Genomic DNA, 18,385 nt, shown 5'->3' with positions numbered 1-18,385 from the left:
CACAATATTGGCTCCATGGCATGATGTGCCCTTGAGAATAGCTATACAAAATTAATGTACCACTTTGACACCTCACATCAAAGAAACCACAGGGTTATATTTCACATAATTATTGCCCTGACCACAGGATGATATCAAGATATTGCCCCGTGGTTAGGGTGATATCATGATAATTAAGCCCTGACCACAATGCCTTTTATGCTAAGACAACTACAAAGCATCAGTTCCCTTTGATTCTTTATATTGAGCTGCTTAAAGTTTTGCATTGTGGGTTTGAGTTTAGCATATAGGCTTAGCTGGCATTCTCTTCAAGGAAAAATAATTGAATCACGTAGTTCAGCTACTACACACCACTAAATAATTGTCTGCACAGTGTTGGGGATGGTTTTCAAAACAGCACATTTTAACCATGTGAAAAGATGGCTTTGACATTCTCAAGGTCAGTAACCTCTACTCTCAGCGCTTACTTTAGTGCCTTAGACTATTTTAGACTGTCTACATTTAAAATTCTATGGTTAATTATTGCACATAAATAAGATATTTCATTCTTCTAATAGAGTAGTATGCAAAAATAGGATTGATTGCTTTATTAGAGTATATATGGGTGAATGTTCAATTAGAGTATCTCGACCTGGTGAATGTTCTATTAGAGTATCTCAATTTGGTGACTGTTCTATTAGAGTATATCGATCGTTCATTCATGAAATCTTTGATAATTCTTTCAAAATGCTAGCATAATGCTAGAATAATGATTCTGGCATTATGCTGAAAATTATTCCAGCATAATTACCGCACCCCTGATCACTTGCACATTTGATATACACATCTGATTGACTATAATTTTTTGATAGTGTTTAGTTGTTTTGTCAGTTAGGCATGTCCAGCTTGACAACTACTGCTACCGTAGTAACCATTACCTGTCACTTAGCAGCAACATTGCTGCCTAGTGGTTGCCTAGTTAAAATTCTAAAAAATGATTTTGACACCATAGCAACGGTTGCCTAAAAGCATGTAACTAGGTCAGGTTTTAATTTTGTTGCCTAGCAACAGTTGCTATGGATTGTTGAATCAATTTTCAAGAAGATTGCAGGCTGCAACACATGTTGTGCGAACTCCTTAAACATGCTAATCACAAGGAATTACCAGCACTAATAATGGTGTAAAATGTAAGAAATTGCTGTTACTGGGAGACGAGATGTTGTATCAACATATTATCGAAGCCTCGCACTATAACATCTTTTCTAAGTTTGTATATCTTTTAGTATATATTTTGAATACAATGATATCTGTAGTATGACATATAGATGTTTAGCTACACAGCCAGCCTTAAACTGCCCAACTAATAACAACTAACATTGTGTCACGCATTCTCTCAGTAAAGTCCTGCCTATATAGAAAGTGTGCACATTACAGTGTATTTGTATATTACATAGCTTGACTTAATTTTATTCTTAGGGGAAGTACCAAGTGTACTAGTTGAAAGAACAGCTAAATTTCTTGATTAACCCATGATTTTGTGTGGCTATAGGTTCTTTAGTCACATCCAAGTGATTGGGAGCATAAATTCATATGTAGTTCACTAGTACCCTGTCTATTGTTCACTGAAACAAATGCAGTCAATAAGTGCATTCATCTAGCTACATATGAACATATCAAGCTGTGAACTGGATGACTAATACATGATAATAAGTTTTAAAAATTTCATTTAATGTGTTGTACAATGATAATATAATTTTATAGAAATAAGTGTTTATTGCTGATCTGTCACCGACTTCATTCAAGAGAACAAGAGCTTGTATACTACATCCGTAAGTGATGTTGGTGTTGGTTTGATTGCATCTATGCAAACATAAACAAATAAATATAAACATGTGTGGCACAATTAATATGTCATATTCATACCATTTTCAATAGTAACACTGTTAGACGTTTCATCCACAGAACCATGTATGGTGTATACCTTACACACATAATTCCCAGATTGTTTTACAGTATGTATTGTGAGGTAGTGATGTGTACCTCTGGTTGACCTAGCAGTAGATGTAGCATATTGTTCTCCTTCTTGAATGATAGAGTCCCTGTACATCCACCCAACCCAGTAATGGTCAGGATCTCCTTTAACATGACATGACAAAGTGACTGGTAGTCCAACCATGGTGGTCACATTGGTCGGTTTGGTAGTAATCTTTGGTTTAGGAATAACTGTATAATTTACAATACAATAATGATAATGAATGCTTTATATTTGTTTTACCTTTGAACTCTACTCTATTATGGTGAATGGATGTATCACACTCTATTGTAGCATTGTATGGGCCATCTTCACAAGTTAAATTAAAGTTTATTCTGTGATGAGATACATACTCGACTTCATATTTTTTACATTTCTTCTCAGGCAAAATAACATCAAAGCTCTCGTCTTCACCACTAAAAGTACAACTACCACTATATTCCTCTCCAGCAGTGATATTACTTGGGAAATCAATCACTATTTTAGCAGCAGCTTTTCCTATTGAACATTCACACAACAGCTAGTTTTACTGATGGTTATAACTACACGTGGCATACCAGTAGCAGACAGTGCCAGAATGCACCAAGTAAAACATAATACGCTGCAGTATTCCATAGCAGATGACTAGCTCCTTCTTGTCAAGGTGATTACTGTTGCAGTCTAACACTCTCCAACTGTGTGATATACACTAGAACTCCAGTTTATATATACTAGTAGCTTCCTGTTTGTGGCTACATGGTTTCCTGCATAAAGCATTCCCTGTGTGAATGAAAGGAAAAAAAACACAAGATGATTGCTTCCCACACAGCACTATAAGACTAACACTGCAATCATTATAACAATGGCTTTTGTTAGTAATGACCTAGCTGAGAAGTGTGTGGTATTCTCAGATGCTAAAATAGTTGCTAATGTTATTATGAACATCTTATTAGATTATTGCATACTTACTGTGTTTCCCCTAGGTGTGGTGTACAGTAAAGACTACCACACCAGAACTAAAGGGAATATTGGCTAAACCACATGTATAGTATGCTCCATCTGTTGAAGTTTGTTAATTATGTGGTTAGCTTAATTACTGCCATTGTTCTGTGTATAGTGTGTACATGCATTTATATCAGCTTACATGAATATGTGATGCATATAGCTATGTAGATACGTATGTATGTATGTATGTATGTATGTATGTATGTATGTATGTATGTATGTATGTATGTATGTATGTATGTATGTATGTATGTATGTATGTATGTATGTATGTATGTATGTATGTATGTATGTATGTATGTATGTATGTATGTATGTATGTATGTATGTATGTATGTATGTATGTATGTATGTATGTTTGTGTGTGTGTGCGTGCATGCGTGTGTGTGTAGCTATGCAGAGGAGGTTAGTTACGCATCATCAAACATCTTGTGATCTCAAAGAAAAGTTCAACCCACTATCTCAGTATTGGTACAAGTATTTTATATCAAGCATGAAGTATATTGCAGTTCCCAGAGCTCTTCTTTAGCATCCAACATTTTGAGTGGCTTTCATAGCTAATTTATTTTTATTAGACAACTATCCCTCTAGGGACCTGGCAAGGAGGCTAACAATAAGCCTGTGAAGCAGGGAGTCGCATAAAATAGTGTTAAATTATACACACTTCTCACAAGTGTGGCAAAAAAAGATTTCATAATAACAATATCAATTCAATTCAATGATACTATAATTATGTATGTTTGGTTGTGCAATTACACATGGCAGTATAATGTCCTAGGGTTATGATGCGTAACCAACATAACCTCTGGTATGTTATTATACATGGAACGTAACTTGATTACTTAAAAGTTAATATGGAACATAGCTATACTCTGAGGACTTAATGCAAACCAAAGGAAATAGAAAACGTTTGGCTAACAATTGGTAGGGGAAAACAAAACTTACACATGTTGTGTAGATAGTAACCTCACAAAACATCCCTCAAATCCCAAAGAATGTATGAGGTAGATACCAAGACAGCTAACATGTGGCAGCTAATACCCACTTTGTACACTGAACTGCCTTTTTATTCCCCCAAGCTTGTGTGCAGATGAGTGGCATTGTTGTTGACCACATGCATATACCAGAACTAACCTTCTTACACTACCTACATGACAAAACCCACAAGTGGTCACTTAATCATAACCATACAGTGCTGGTATGCATGTATGGCTCTTGACTGACTTTATCTTAGCAAACGAATTATATACTACGTCTACTACCAGCATCAGCAACAACTGTACAATATTCACTATGAAAATCCATTCAAACCTGATACAACACATGACATCAGATTGTGTCAAATAAAGTCAAAATAATGTATGATCCTTGTTCTTCAATTGGCAATTTCTAATTGTACATATCATCTAGGTCCATACACATCTGCATGAAATGCAATTTTGACACATCCATGCATACTAAAATGTTAGCAAACCAGGACATTGCAATTACCAATCAGCATTCCAACTGCTGCCTCGGCATACCAAACTCAAATACAAGCATACATCAGTGGTGACATTCACTGTGAAATGATTGTACATAGCTACACGAAGCAGTGCTAAAGGAATTAAGGTAAAATCCATACACCTAAAGATTGCTGCTCTAAACTGAAGTTTGGTTCATTCCATTTTCTGATACTGTAAATTTGAAAGTGAGAAGTTCATACTGCCCAAGAAGCCGGCGCGCAACACCCGTGAGTATATTGACTGGAAGAACGAAAACGCAATTTTCGCACCTCCGTAACTCTGTGCTGCCTCGATGAAACAAGACGATTTTTGCTGTGGACACGCCCTCCAACTTCAGCACTCCACATTCCAAATTTGAGCGAAATCGCTTCAAGCGTTCCCGAGATATGCGACTTCAAAAATTGGCTTAGTTTCTTCCTCTTTTCACACACTTACAAAAACTGCTATAAAGCGCAAACGCCATATCCGATTGCCTTGAAATTTGGCACACAGAAGGGGGGTATAAAGGCACATCTCGGTACCACCTTTGGATGGAATACGATAAACAGGCAAAGAGTTATGAGCAATTATTCACAAAGAATAATACCAATATGTTGTCACGCCTATAGGGTAAACCGCGTATGGGAAGAAAATCGGTGGGTGAATAGGTAACTATTGAACCTCAAACCTTTTGTGGTTTGAAAGAAATCGAGCTAAAAATCAAGAAGATACAACGACAAAACCAACAGTGTGTAACAATTACGTAATCGAGATTAACTAATAAAAAAAACAATTAACTTACTTAATTGCCGATAAACCGCTTGGGGTAATGCTTTGAAAATCACTGTACAGATGGAGCAATCATCTTAGAAAGGCTCTTCAATGGTGTAGAAGAATCAGACTTAAAGACACGGAGTTAACAACACGAAATCCAACTTGGTGTAGCAAGTGCGAGATCGAGATACTCTAATAGAGCAGTCATCCTAATAGAGCAGTCACCCTGAAGAGAATTCAAGAGATCAGCTAGAAACAAGTAACCTGTATAGAGATCAGTTACAAACAAGTCACCCTGTAGAGAGATCAGCTACAAACAATTCACCCTGTAGAGAGAGCTAGAAGAAGTTACCTTGTAGGGAGTTCAACTACGGAAAGAGATAGTTCAGCTAGAAGAAATCACCTTGTAGAGTTCAGCTACAAAGAAACCACCATGTAGAGAGTTCAGCTACAAACAAATCGCCCTGTAGAGAGATCAGCTACAAACAAATCTCCCTGTAGAGAGTTCAGCTACAAACAAATCACCCTGTAGAGAGTTCAGCTAGAAGAAGTTACCTTGTAGAGAGTTCAGCTACAAAGAAACCATCATGTAGAGAGTTCAGCTGCAAACAAATCACCTGTAGAGAGTTCAGCTACAAACAAATCTTCCTGTAGAGAGATCAGCTAGAAGAAGCTTCCTTGTATAGAGTTCAGCTACAAACAAATTACCCCGTAGAAAGATCAGCTAGAAGAAGTCACCTTGTAGAGAGTTCGGTTACAAAGAAACCACCATGTAGAGAGTTCAGCTACAAACTAGAGACCTTGTAGAGACATCAGCTAGAAAAAGTTACCTTGTAGAGAGTTCAGCTACAAACAATTCACCCTGTAGAAAGATCAGCTAGAAGAAGTTACCTTGTAGAGAGTTCAGTTACAAAGAAACCACCGTGTAGAGAATTCAGCTACAAACTAGTGACCCTGTAGAGACATCAGCTAGAAGAAGTTACCTTGTAGAGAATTCAGCTACAAAGAAACCATTCTGTAAAGAGCTAAGCTGCAAACAAATCACCTGTACAGAATTCAGCTACAAAAAAATTACCCTGTAGAGAGATCAGCTACAAACAAATCACCATGTAGAGAGTTCAGCTACAAACAAATCGCCCTGTAGAAAGATCAGTTAGAAGAAGTTACTTTGTAGAGAGTTCAGCTACAAAGAAACCATTCTGTAAAGAGCTCAGCTGCAAACAAATCACCTGTACAGAATTCAGCTTCAAACAAATCACCCTGTGGAGAGATCAGCTAGAAGATATTACCTTGTAGATAGTTCAGCTACAAACAAATCACCCTGTAGAAAGATCAGTTAGAAGAAGTTACCTTTTAGAGAGTTCAGCTACAAAGAAACCATTCTGTAAAGAGCTCAGCTGCAAACAAATCTCCCTGTAGAGATATCAGCTAGAAGAAGTTACCTTGTAGAGAGTGAAGCTACAAACAAATCACCCTATTGAAAGATCAGCTAGAAGAAGTCACCTTGTAGAAAGTTTCAGTTACAAAGAAACCACCATGTAGAGAGTTCAGCTACAAACTAGTCACCTTGTAGAGACATCAGCTAGAAAAGTTACCTTGTAGAGAGTTCAGCTACAAAGAAACCATTCTGTAAAGAGCTCAGCTGCAAACAAATCACCTGTACAGAATTCAGCTACAAACAAATCACCCTGTAGAGAGATCAGCTAGAAGAAGTTACCTTTTAGATAGTTCAGCTACAAACAAATCTCCCTGTAGAGAGATCAGCTAGAAGAAATTACCTTGTAGAGAGTTCAGCTATACAAAGAAACCATCATGTAGAGAGTTCAGCTGCAAAGAAATCACCACTGCCCAAATTTCAAGGCAATAGCTCTTTCCAATCTGAAGTTATCAATTGTCAAAGTTGGCAAATTGGATGTGTGGAAGGCCCCTTTTCGCAAATCCGGTCAAATATGTATTATATGTGACCGGATTTGCGAAAAAGGGTCTTCCACACACATCCAATTCTATGAATTTGAATGACCATACCTTTGTGCTCAAAGATGATACTTACCTGAAATTTTGTTCATGTATTGACCTATGTTGTTACTCATCACTGTCCAAATTTCAAGGCAATACTATTTTCCTATCTGACATTATGGACTGCCAAAGTTCGTAAATTGGATGTGTGTGGAAGACCCCTTTTCACAAATCCGGTCACATATATATAATTTGTACATTTACTGATAAAATATTTAAAGTACATCTACTTCATCTTTTCTTCTTCCTGTAGTAAAGAAAAAAAACATAGGTTTAAAAAGTCCCAAAGCTGGCCATAGGCCGGCTTTGGGGTATACAAATACAAAAAGAAATGAAATCTAATCCAAAACAGCCAAGCTGTAAAAAAGTGTGCGGCCCTCAGAAAGGCTATGGTGAAAAAAAGATGTGAAATCCAAGGTGGCGGCCAAGAAATGGCTGTGATGGTAGGTTAATGGTAAAAATTTTAATAACGACAATTCAGGTGAATTTTTGTGCCGCTTCACAAAATTTACCTGAATTGTCATTATTAAAATTTTTACCATTAACCTACCATCACAGCCATTTCTTGGCCGCCACCTTGGATTTCACATCTTTTTTTCACCATAGCCTTTCTGAGGGCCGCACACTTTTTTACAGCTTGGCTGTTTTGGATTAGATATATATACATATGTATATATATTTGTTTCACTGAACAATAAATTGGGAAGAAAACTAGAATATATGCTTGCAATCGCTTGGATGTGACTATAGAACCTATAGCTATACTAAATCTAAAGGGTTATTAATCAAGAAATAGAGCTAGAATGCTACCCTTTGTGTTTCCCTAAGAATAGTAATGTCACCATTGTGCATGGACCTATGGTAAGATGGGTTGTGTCTTAAACCTCAGTGGTGATTTACTGATATATCGAGCTATGTAAGTCACAGAAATTACATGAACACACTTTCTATATTAGCAGGACTTTACTAAGATTGAGTGCATTAACCCATCCCACTATGTTGTTTGTTGCACATAAAATTGCAACTCAAGATTGGCTTGGTTAAACATATAAAATGAAACAACACATGGTATATGCACACATCTAGAAAGAAGCTCACAAATGGCCATTAGAAAGTGTAATCATAGAAAAGAAACAAAGTCCTAGGCCATACCCATTAGTTTTAGTGCCTATGTTACATATTTCCAGTGTGTACTATACTTTTACAAACACATGCACATGTACAGCCACTCCAAACATAATACACACATACCTCACACTCACTATATACATGCATGCATATAATTTGTAGCTATTCTCAAGGGCACATCATGCCATGGAAACAATATTATTGCGTACTTCCATGAACTGTATATAGCTATATGAGAATATCTATTGAATTGTTATCATACTAGGAATATAGCCTGTGCAAGCAAAAGACCCAGTCATGGTTCAATTCTCTGGCAACATGTAGCTAGTAGCTACAGCTTCAACATACACCAAGGGAGCCATAACAGCTGAAATCTGATATCTTTTCTGCATTCATCCTATAACATTTTACTTTTCACCAGCTAATGGAGTTACATACTATCCCACTACAAAGTAGGTAGTCAGAATCTTAAATGTCATTCATTCTGTGCAACAACTTCATGCTATTCAATGCCTGGTTCTTAGAAGTAGTAATGTATAGAGAAAGTGTGCATACTTGTGAGGGAAATCACCTTTGAACAGTTTGAGGTATATAATAATATTATGGTATAACAAACATTTCCCATTTCCGTGGCATGGACTGAATGAATATATAAATACAGTTGCATGGGCTAGACCACAACAATACTATACAACATGGGGAAGTTTTAAAATGCATTCACATCCTGTAGACAAGTATTTCCATAGTTGAAAGGTCAGTTTTTGGTCAACCAGTTTATAGAAGTGTATTATGGTAGGGGAGCTTAAATTAAATGTTCTACACATGTTGCATATCAGCTTGGTATAGACTTTTTGGATGGCTGTTTAAACTGTGATGTTTATTATTAAGATGCTGCATATTGTTACGTAGCCATACAGATAGGCCAGGTAGATCATTGAGACAAAGTATGTAGCAGTTCACAGTTTTTCTTTTATTACCAAGGGCGGGTCCAGGAGCTGCCAAGGGGAGGGGCACAAACAGGCTAAGCGGTAGGTGGTTGGGGAGAGCAGATTCTCGTGTTAGTTGCTGAGTAGCAATGATCACTCCTTAGTTAGTTGATTTTTGTCCGCATTATGGCTTTTGCAGATGGTTGTGAAGTCTTAAAACTGTTTAAATGCTATGAAAGTCTCAAACACCAGCAGCACAATAATTATTTTAGTGATGCTTAGTAAGTATAAAGGTGGTGAGTGAGCTTGACAGCTGTTTTAACTTTAGTTTCAGATGAGTTTGCAATAAATGGTGGTAATATGCAGTTTTCATGAGTTATATATGTATTATGATTTTGTTTTGACAAGGTGTACATTATTTCTATCAAACCCCTGTATTAGCTATGGTTCTTCCACAAAGGGAGGAGGCATTTGCCCCAAATTCCCAATCCTGGATCTGCCATTGATTATGTCCACTCAATAGACAAATTCTTTGGATCAGTGGAGCTCTATATAATTTGGTTCTTCAGTATTATAGATCCATCCTTTTGTAGTAGAGTAACTGAAGAAAACCATGTGCACATACACTGACAAATCAAGGAGTCTGATCACAAGGTTGTAGCAGTACCAACTCATATGCATGTGAACAACACACTTCAACCAACTGATAAAATTCCCTTTAGTTGACCATAGAGGTCAGCCCTTTACCACAGTGTTGTGACAGCAATATAACAAGATATTTTCCATGCTGCTAGTAGCATATACCCATACTGTACATGCTTACTGCACTCAACTACTAGTAACTAGCTAGGTACATGACTTGATAAAATACTTGATCATTGATCATATGCCTCGTGTGGGCAAACACCAATATCTGTGAATTAGTAGAACTATAAGAAAAAGAATATTAGTGGTTTTGTGCGTTTGTTGCTACAGGAAAATTGTTTTGTATTTAAATTAAGAGTGTGGGGAAACTACAGGATTTGCATGGCACAGCTTATAACTTGAAAAGTGTTCAATACTGAAATTGTGTTCCATATAATTATCTTATGTAGCCATATGGCTAGGCCAGGTAGGTCATTGAGACAAAGTAGCAGTTCAGCATAGCCATGAAATTATAATTATAATACATTTGTCAGGAAATATAAAATTATAATCCAAACACTCTCCAACTCTTCAGTATTGAACACCTTTTATGCACATCCTGTGTGGTTTCTTCACACTCTTATAAAAATTTCCCTGTAGTAGCAGCAGCAGCAACAGCACAAAAACTGAATGCATACTGGCTAATATTCCTTTCCTATGGTTGTGCTATTTCACAGGTGTGCTACTTTACAGTGTTTGCAGTTTTGCCCACACAAGGCAGATCAATGATCAAGTATTTTATCATGTCATGTCAATGAACGTACCTAGCTAGCCTAGTTACAAGTAATTAATTGCAATGGACATAAAATTATAATGACTAGCATATAAGAGACCAAACACCACTGAGTTAGTAGCCAGTTATGCATGTGTGCCAGCAGCAATGGAGAGCACTAATAGGTGGCTCCCTGTGCATGGGTTAAGATTAGTTCTGTTAGCAGTAATCATCACACACACACACACACACAATACAAAGCTTGCGAATGTATATACGTACCAACATAGGTTGTATAGCATGACTATAAGCTGTAGTATAGCTATGCCATATGCCACTAGCTGCATGGAAAATATCTTGTTATATTGCTGTCACAACACTGTGGTAAAGGGCTGTCCTCTATGGTCAACTAAAGGGAATTTTATGAGTTGGCTGAAGTGTGTTGCTCACATGTGATTTACCATATGAGTTAATGCATATTTGGTAAGTCTACCACTCTGTTGATCAAGCTACTCAAAATTCCATGATAAATGTGTATCTGTCAATGCATGTGCACATGGTTTTGTTGAGTGGACACAATAAAGTGAACTATGCTACTTTATCAGAATGATTTACCTGCATGGTCTAGCTATATTGGCTATGACTACCTAATAATATGTAACTCTACTATAACTTAAATTAATAATAAACATCGCTGTTGTCACAGTTTAAATAGCCACCCAAAATAGTTTATACTAAGCTGATGCGTAGAACATTTAAACTCTCCCACTTCTCTAAAGTGGTTGACTGAAAACTGCCCTTTAACCATATACAGCTATGGAAATGTTTGTCAACAGGATGCGAATGGATAATATTACATTTTAAACTTTCCCAACTTGTATAGTATCCATAACTAACCTTATGCTAAACTATGCAACTGTATTTTTATATCTTCATTAGTGGAAACTGTGGTATGATGGGTAGTGTTTGTTACCACACATGTACTACAGCTCATACCTCAAAGGTGATTACCCTTAACAAGTACAAGATTAATTATGCAGCTTCCATGCATGGGTCTGAATCTTTAGGAGATGTCATACAGATGTTCAGCAACAAAAATAGTTGTATAGGTGCTTTTATCATAATATTTTTGTGGGCAACACCCATGCACTCTGGAAGTGGTCTGGAGGAATTGGTTACCTCATACATTACAACTTCTAAGAAACAGAGACTGAATAACAGAAGTTTGCTGCACAGATAAAAATAGCATTTAAGATTCTGAGTAGCAGGATAGTAACTTCAATAAAACCATTAGCTGGTAAGAAGTCAAAATTCAGAGAAGATTTCAGATCCCAGCTGTTGTGACTCCATAGGTGTATGCTGAGACTGCAGCTACATGTTGCCGGAGGATTGAGCCATGACTGTGTCTGGTACATTTATTAGTTTCAGTGTTACAACTTGACTGCCTATATACAGGTCTAATGGTAGTTCAATAGATATTGTGAGCTACAATCCATAGAATTACTTTGTTGAACACAATATTGGCTCCATGGCATGATGTGCCCTTGAGAATAGCTATACAAAATTAATGTACCACTTTGACACCTCACATCAAAGAAACCACAGGGTTATATTTCACATAATTATTGCCCTGACCACAGGATGATATCAAGATATTGCCCCGTGGTTAGGGTGATATCATGATAATTAAGCCCTGACCACAATGCCTTTTATGCTAAGACAACTACAAAGCATCAGTTCCCTTTGATTCTTTATATTGAGCTACTTAAAGTTTTGCATTGTGGGTTTGAGTTTAGCATATAGGCTTAGCTGGCATTCTCTTCAAGGAAAAATAATTGAATCACGTAGTTCAGCTACTACACACCACTAAATAATTGTCTGCACAGTGTTGGGGATGGTTTTCAAAACAGCACATTTTAACCATGTGAAAAGATGGCTTTGACATTCTCAAGGTCAGTAACCTCTACTCTCAGCGCTTACTTTAGTGCCTTAGACTATTTTAGACTGTCTACATTTAAAATTCTATGGTTAATTATTGCACATAAATAAGATATTTCATTCTTCTAATAGAGTAGTATGCAAAAATAGGATTGATTGCTTTATTAGAGTATATATGGGTGAATGTTCAATTAGAGTATCTCGACCTGGTGAATGTTCTATTAGAGTATCTCAATTTGGTGACTGTTCTATTAGAGTATATCGATCGTTCATTCATGAAATCTTTGATAATTCTTTCAAAATGCTAGCATAATGCTAGAATAATGATTCTGGCATTATGCTGAAAATTATTCCAGCATAATTACCGCACCCCTGATCACTTGCACATTTGATATACACATCTGATTGACTATAATTTTTTGATATTGTTTAGTTGTTTTGTCAGTTAGGCATGTCCAGCTTGACAACTACTGCTACCGTAGTAACCATTACCTGTCACTTAGCAGCAACATTGCTGCCTAGTGGTTGCCTAGTTAAAATTCTAAAAAATGATTTTGACACCATAGCAACGGTTGCCTAAAAGCATGTAACTAGGTCAGGTTTTAATTTTGTTGCCTAGCAACAGTTGCTATGGATTGTTGAATCAATTTTCAAGAAGACTGCAGGCTGCAACACATGTTGTGCGAACTCCTTAAACATGCTAATCACAAGGAATTACCAGCACTAATAATGGTGTAAAATGTAAGAAATTGCTGTTACTGGGAGACGAGATGTTGTATCAACATATTATCGAAGCCTCGCACTATAACATCTTTTCTAAGTTTGTATATCTTTTAGTATATATTTTGAATACAATGATATCTGTAGTATGACATATAGATGTTTAGCTACACAGCCAGCCTTAAACTGCCCAACTAATAACAACTAACATTGTGTCACGCATTCTCTCAGTAAAGTCCTGCCTATATAGAAAGTGTGCACATTACAGTGTATTTGTATATTACATAGCTTGACTTAATTTTATTCTTAGGGGAAGTACCAAGTGTACTAGTTGAAAGAACAGCTAAATTTCTTGATTAACCCATGATTTTGTGTGGCTATAGGTTCTTTAGTCACATCCAAGTGATTGGGAGCGTAAATTCATATGTAGTTCACTAGTACCCTGTCTATTGTTCACTGAAACAAATGCAGTCAATAAGTGCATTCATCTAGCTACATATGAACATATCAAGCTGTGAACTGGATGACTAATACATGATAATAAGTTTTAAAAATTTCATTTAATGTGTTGTACAATGATAATATAATTTTATAGAAATAAGTGTTTATTGCTGATCTGTCACCGACTTCATTCAAGAGAACAAGAGCTTGTATACTACATCCGTAAGTGATGTTGGTGTTGGTTTGATTGCATCTATGCAAACATAAACAAATAAATATAAACATGTGTGGCACAATTAATATGTCATATTCATACCATTTTCAATAGTAACACTGTTAGACGTTTCATCCACAGAACCATGTATGGTGTATACCTTACACACATAATTCCCAGATTGTTTCACAGTATGTATTGTGAGGTAGTGATGTGTACCTCTGGTTGACCTAGCAGTAGATGTAGCATATTGTTCTCCTTCTTGAATGATAGAGTCCCTGTACATCCACCCAACCCAGTAATGGTCAGGATCTCCTTTAACATGACATGACAAAGTGACTGGTAGTCCAACCATGGTGGTCACATTGGTCGGTTTGGTAGTAATCTTTGGTTTAGGAATAACTGTATAATTTACAATACAATAATGATAATGAATGCTTTATATTTGTTTTACCTTTGAACTCTACTCTATTATGGTGAATGGATGTATCACACTCTATTGTAGCATTGTATGGGCCATCTTCACAAGTTAAATTAAAGTTTATTCTGTGATGAGATACATACTCGACTTCATATTTTTTACATTTCTTCTCAGGCAAAATAACATCAAAGCTCTCGTCTTCACCACTAAAAGTACAACTACCACTATATTCCTCTCCAGCAGTGATATTACTTGGGAAATCAATCACTATTTTAGCAGCAGCTTTTCCTATTGAACATTCACACAACAGCTAGTTTTACTGATGGTTATAACTACACGTGGCATACCAGTAGCAGACAGTGCCAGAATGCACCAAGTAAAACATAATACGCTGCAGTATTCCATAGCAGATGACTAGCTCCTTCTTGTCAAGGTGATTACTGTTGCAGTCTAACACTCTCCAACTGTGTGATATACACTAGAACTCCAGTTTATATATACTAGTAGCTTCCTGTTTGTGGCTACATGGTTTCCTGCATAAAGCATTACCTGTGTGAATGAAAGGAAAAAAACACACAAGATGATTGCTTCCCACACAGCACTATAAGACTAACACTGCAATCATTATAACAATGGCTTTTGTTAGTAATGACCTAGCTGAGAAGTGTGTGGTATTCTCAGATGCTAAAATAGTTGCTAATGTTATTATGAACATCTTATTAGATTATTGCATACTTACTGTGTTTCCCCTAGGTGTGGTGTACAGTAAAGACTACCACACCAGAACTAAAGGGAATATTGGCTAAACCACATGTATAGTATGCTCCATCTGTTGAAGTTTGTTAATTATGTGGTTAGCTTAATTACTGCCATTGTTCTGTGTATAGTGTGTACATGCATTTATATCAGCTTACATGAATATGTGATGCATATAGCTATGTAGATACGTATGTATGTATGTATGTATGTATGTATGTATGTATGTATGTATGTATGTATGTATGTATGTATGTATGTATGTATGTATGTATGTATGTATGTATGTATGTATGTATGTATGTATGTATGTATGTATGTATGTATGTATGTATGTATGTATGTATGTATGTATGTATGTATGTATGTTTGTGTGTGTGTGCGTGCATGCGTGTGTGTGTAGCTATGCAGAGGAGGTTAGTTACGCATCATCAAACATCTTGTGATCTCAAAGAAAAGTTCAACCCACTATCTCAGTATTGGTACAAGTATTTTATATCAAGCATGAAGTATATTGCAGTTCCCAGAGCTCTTCTTTAGCATCCAACATTTTGAGTGGCTTTCATAGCTAATTTATTTTTATTAGACAACTATCCCTCTAGGGACCTGGCAAGGAGGCTAACAATAAGCCTGTGAAGCAGGGAGTCGCATAAAATAGTGTTAAATTATACACACTTCTCACAAGTGTGGCAAAAAAAGATTTCATAATAACAATATCAATTCAATTCAATGATACTATAATTATGTATGTTTGGTTGTGCAATTACACATGGCAGTATAATGTCCTAGGGTTATGATGCGTAACCAACATAACCTCTGGTATGTTATTATACATGGAACGTAACTTGATTACTTAAAAGTTAATATGGAACATAGCTATACTCTGAGGACTTAATGCAAACCAAAGGAAATAGAAAACGTTTGGCTAACAATTGGTAGGGGAAAACAAAACTTACACATGTTGTGTAGATAGTAACCTCACAAAACATCCCTCAAATCCCAAAGAATGTATGAGGTAGATACCAAGACAGCTAACATGTGGCAGCTAATACCCACTTTGTACACTGAACTGCCTTTTTATTCCCCCAAGCTTGTGTGCAGATGAGTGGCATTGTTGTTGACCACATGCATATACCAGAACTAACCTTCTTACACTACCTACATGACAAAACCCACAAGTGGTCACTTAATCATAACCATACAGTGCTGGTATGCATGTATGGCTCTTGACTGACTTTATCTTAGCAAACGAATTATATACTACGTCTACTACCAGCATCAGCAACAACTGTACAATATTCACTATGAAAATCCATTCAAACCTGATACAACACATGGCATCAGATTGTGTCAAATAAAGTCAAAATAATGTATGATCCTTGTTCTTCAATTGGCAATTTCTAATTGTACATATCATCTAGGTCCATACACATCTGCATGAAAGGCAATTTTGACACATCCATGCATACTAAAATGTTAGCAAACCAGGACATTGCAATTACCAATCAGCATTCCAACTGCTGCCTCGGCATACCAAACTCAAATACAAGCATACATCAGTGGTGACATTCACTGTGAAATGATTGTACATAGCTACACGAAGCAGTGCTAAAGGAATTAAGGTAAAATCCATACACCTAAAGATTGCTGCTCTAAACTGAAGTTTGGTTCATTCCATTTTCTGATACTGTAAATTTGAAAGTGAGAAGTTCATACTGCCCAAGAAGCCGGCGCGCAACACCCGTGAGTATATTGACTGGAAGAACGAAAACGCAATTTTCGCACCTCCGTAACTCTGTGCTGCCTCGATGAAACAAGACGATTTTTGCTGTGGACACGCCCTCCAACTTCAGCACTCCACATTCCAAATTTGAGCGAAATCGCTTCAAGCGTTCCCGAGATATGCGACTTCAAAAATTGGCTTAGTTTCTTCCTCTTTTCACACACTTACAAAAACTGCTATAAAGCGCAAACGCCATATCCGATTGCCTTGAAATTTGGCACACAGAAGGGGGGTATAAAGGCACATCTCGGTACCACCTTTGGATGGAATACGATAAACAGGCAAAGAGTTATGAGCAATTATTCACAAAGAATAATACCAATATGTTGTCACGCCTATAGGGTAAACCGCGTATGGGAAGAAAATCGGTGGGTGAATAGGTAACTATTGAACCTCAAACCTTTTGTGGTTTGAAAGAAATCGAGCTAAAAATCAAGAAGATACAACGACAAAACCAACAGTGTGTAACAATTACGTAATCGAGATTAACTAATAAAAAAAACAATTAACTTACTTAATTGCCGATAAACCGCTTGGGATAATGCTTTGAAAATCACTGTACAGATGGAGCAATCATCTTAGAAAGGCTCTTCAATGGTGTAGAAGAATCAGACTTAAAGACACGGAGTTAATAACACGAAATCCAACTTGGTGTAGCAAGTGCGAGATCGAGATACTCTAATAGAGCAGTCATCCTAATAGAGCAGTCACCCTGAAGAGAATTCAAGAGATCAGCTAGAAACAAGTAACCTGTATAGAGATCAGTTACAAACAAGTCACCCTGTAGAGAGATCAGCTACAAACAATTCACCCTGTAGAGAGAGCTAGAAGAAGTTACCTTGTAGGGAGTTCAACTACGGAAAGAGATAGTTCAGCTAGAAGAAATCACCTTGTAGAGTTCAGCTACAAAGAAACCACCATGTAGAGAGTTCAGCTACAAACAAATCGCCCTGTAGAGAGATCAGCTACAAACAAATCTCCCTGTAGAGAGTTCAGCTACAAACAAATCACCCTGTAGAGAGTTCAGCTAGAAGAAGTTACCTTGTAGAGAGTTCAGCTACAAAGAAACCATCATGTAGAGAGTTCAGCTGCAAACAAATCACCTGTAGAGAGTTCAGCTACAAACAAATCTTCCTGTAGAGAGATCAGCTAGAAGAAGCTTCCTTGTATAGAGTTCAGCTACAAACAAATTACCCCGTAGAAAGATCAGCTAGAAGAAGTCACCTTGTAGAGAGTTCGGTTACAAAGAAACCACCATGTAGAGAGTTCAGCTACAAACTAGAGACCTTGTAGAGACATCAGCTAGAAAAAGTTACCTTGTAGAGAGTTCAGCTACAAACAATTCACCCTGTAGAAAGATCAGCTAGAAGAAGTTACCTTGTAGAGAGTTCAG

At 36.9% G+C, this 18,385-nt stretch overlaps 2 protein-coding genes across 2 annotated transcripts; both read right to left on the bottom strand.

Annotated features, from left to right (window-relative positions):
• Nucleotides 1-1,686: 1,686 nt before the first annotated feature.
• Nucleotides 1,687-5,232, bottom strand: LOC136264670 (uncharacterized). Its single transcript, XM_066059450.1, has 4 exons — nucleotides 2,569-5,232; nucleotides 2,255-2,509; nucleotides 1,903-2,202; nucleotides 1,687-1,839 (listed from the first exon to the last, which is right to left on the bottom strand). Exons 1-4 carry the CDS (start codon nucleotides 2,624-2,626, stop codon nucleotides 1,778-1,780), a joined length of 675 nt encoding a protein of 224 aa, XP_065915522.1. The 5' UTR covers nucleotides 2,627-5,232; the 3' UTR covers nucleotides 1,687-1,777.
• An 8,686-nt stretch (nucleotides 5,233-13,918) lies between these two features.
• On the bottom strand, nucleotides 13,919-17,949 carry LOC136264669 (uncharacterized). The gene is made up of 4 exons (XM_066059449.1): nucleotides 14,801-17,949; nucleotides 14,487-14,741; nucleotides 14,135-14,434; nucleotides 13,919-14,071 (listed from the first exon to the last, which is right to left on the bottom strand). The coding sequence occupies exons 1-4, from the start codon at nucleotides 14,856-14,858 to the stop codon at nucleotides 14,010-14,012; spliced, it is 675 nt and encodes a 224-aa protein (XP_065915521.1). The 5' UTR covers nucleotides 14,859-17,949; the 3' UTR covers nucleotides 13,919-14,009.
• Nucleotides 17,950-18,385: the final 436 nt, after the last annotated feature.

This window comes from Dysidea avara, chromosome 8, assembly GCF_963678975.1.
Source record: "Dysidea avara chromosome 8, odDysAvar1.4, whole genome shotgun sequence".
Classification (NCBI taxonomy): domain Eukaryota; kingdom Metazoa; phylum Porifera; class Demospongiae; order Dictyoceratida; family Dysideidae; genus Dysidea; species Dysidea avara.
Note: the sequence above shows the minus strand (reverse complement) of the source record. Positions and strands in the feature narration are given on the sequence as shown.

Excerpts from the sequence above, each read along its gene's own strand:
- LOC136264670 (XM_066059450.1), bottom strand. The coding sequence starts at position 2,626 with ATGGAATACTGCAGCGTATTATGTTTTACTTGGTGCATTCTGGCACTG. Across the intron at positions 2,510-2,568 it reads TCTGGCACTGTCTGCTACTG|GAAAAGCTGCTGCTAAAATA; the intron begins GTATGCCACGTG and ends AATGTTCAATAG. Across the intron at positions 2,203-2,254 it reads TAATAGAGTAGAGTTCAAAG|TTATTCCTAAACCAAAGATT; the intron begins GTAAAACAAATA and ends TAAATTATACAG.
- LOC136264669 (XM_066059449.1), bottom strand. The coding sequence starts at position 14,858 with ATGGAATACTGCAGCGTATTATGTTTTACTTGGTGCATTCTGGCACTG. Across the intron at positions 14,742-14,800 it reads TCTGGCACTGTCTGCTACTG|GAAAAGCTGCTGCTAAAATA; the intron begins GTATGCCACGTG and ends AATGTTCAATAG. Across the intron at positions 14,072-14,134 it reads CAGTGTTACTATTGAAAATG|ATGCAATCAAACCAACACCA; the intron begins GTATGAATATGA and ends ATGTTTGCATAG.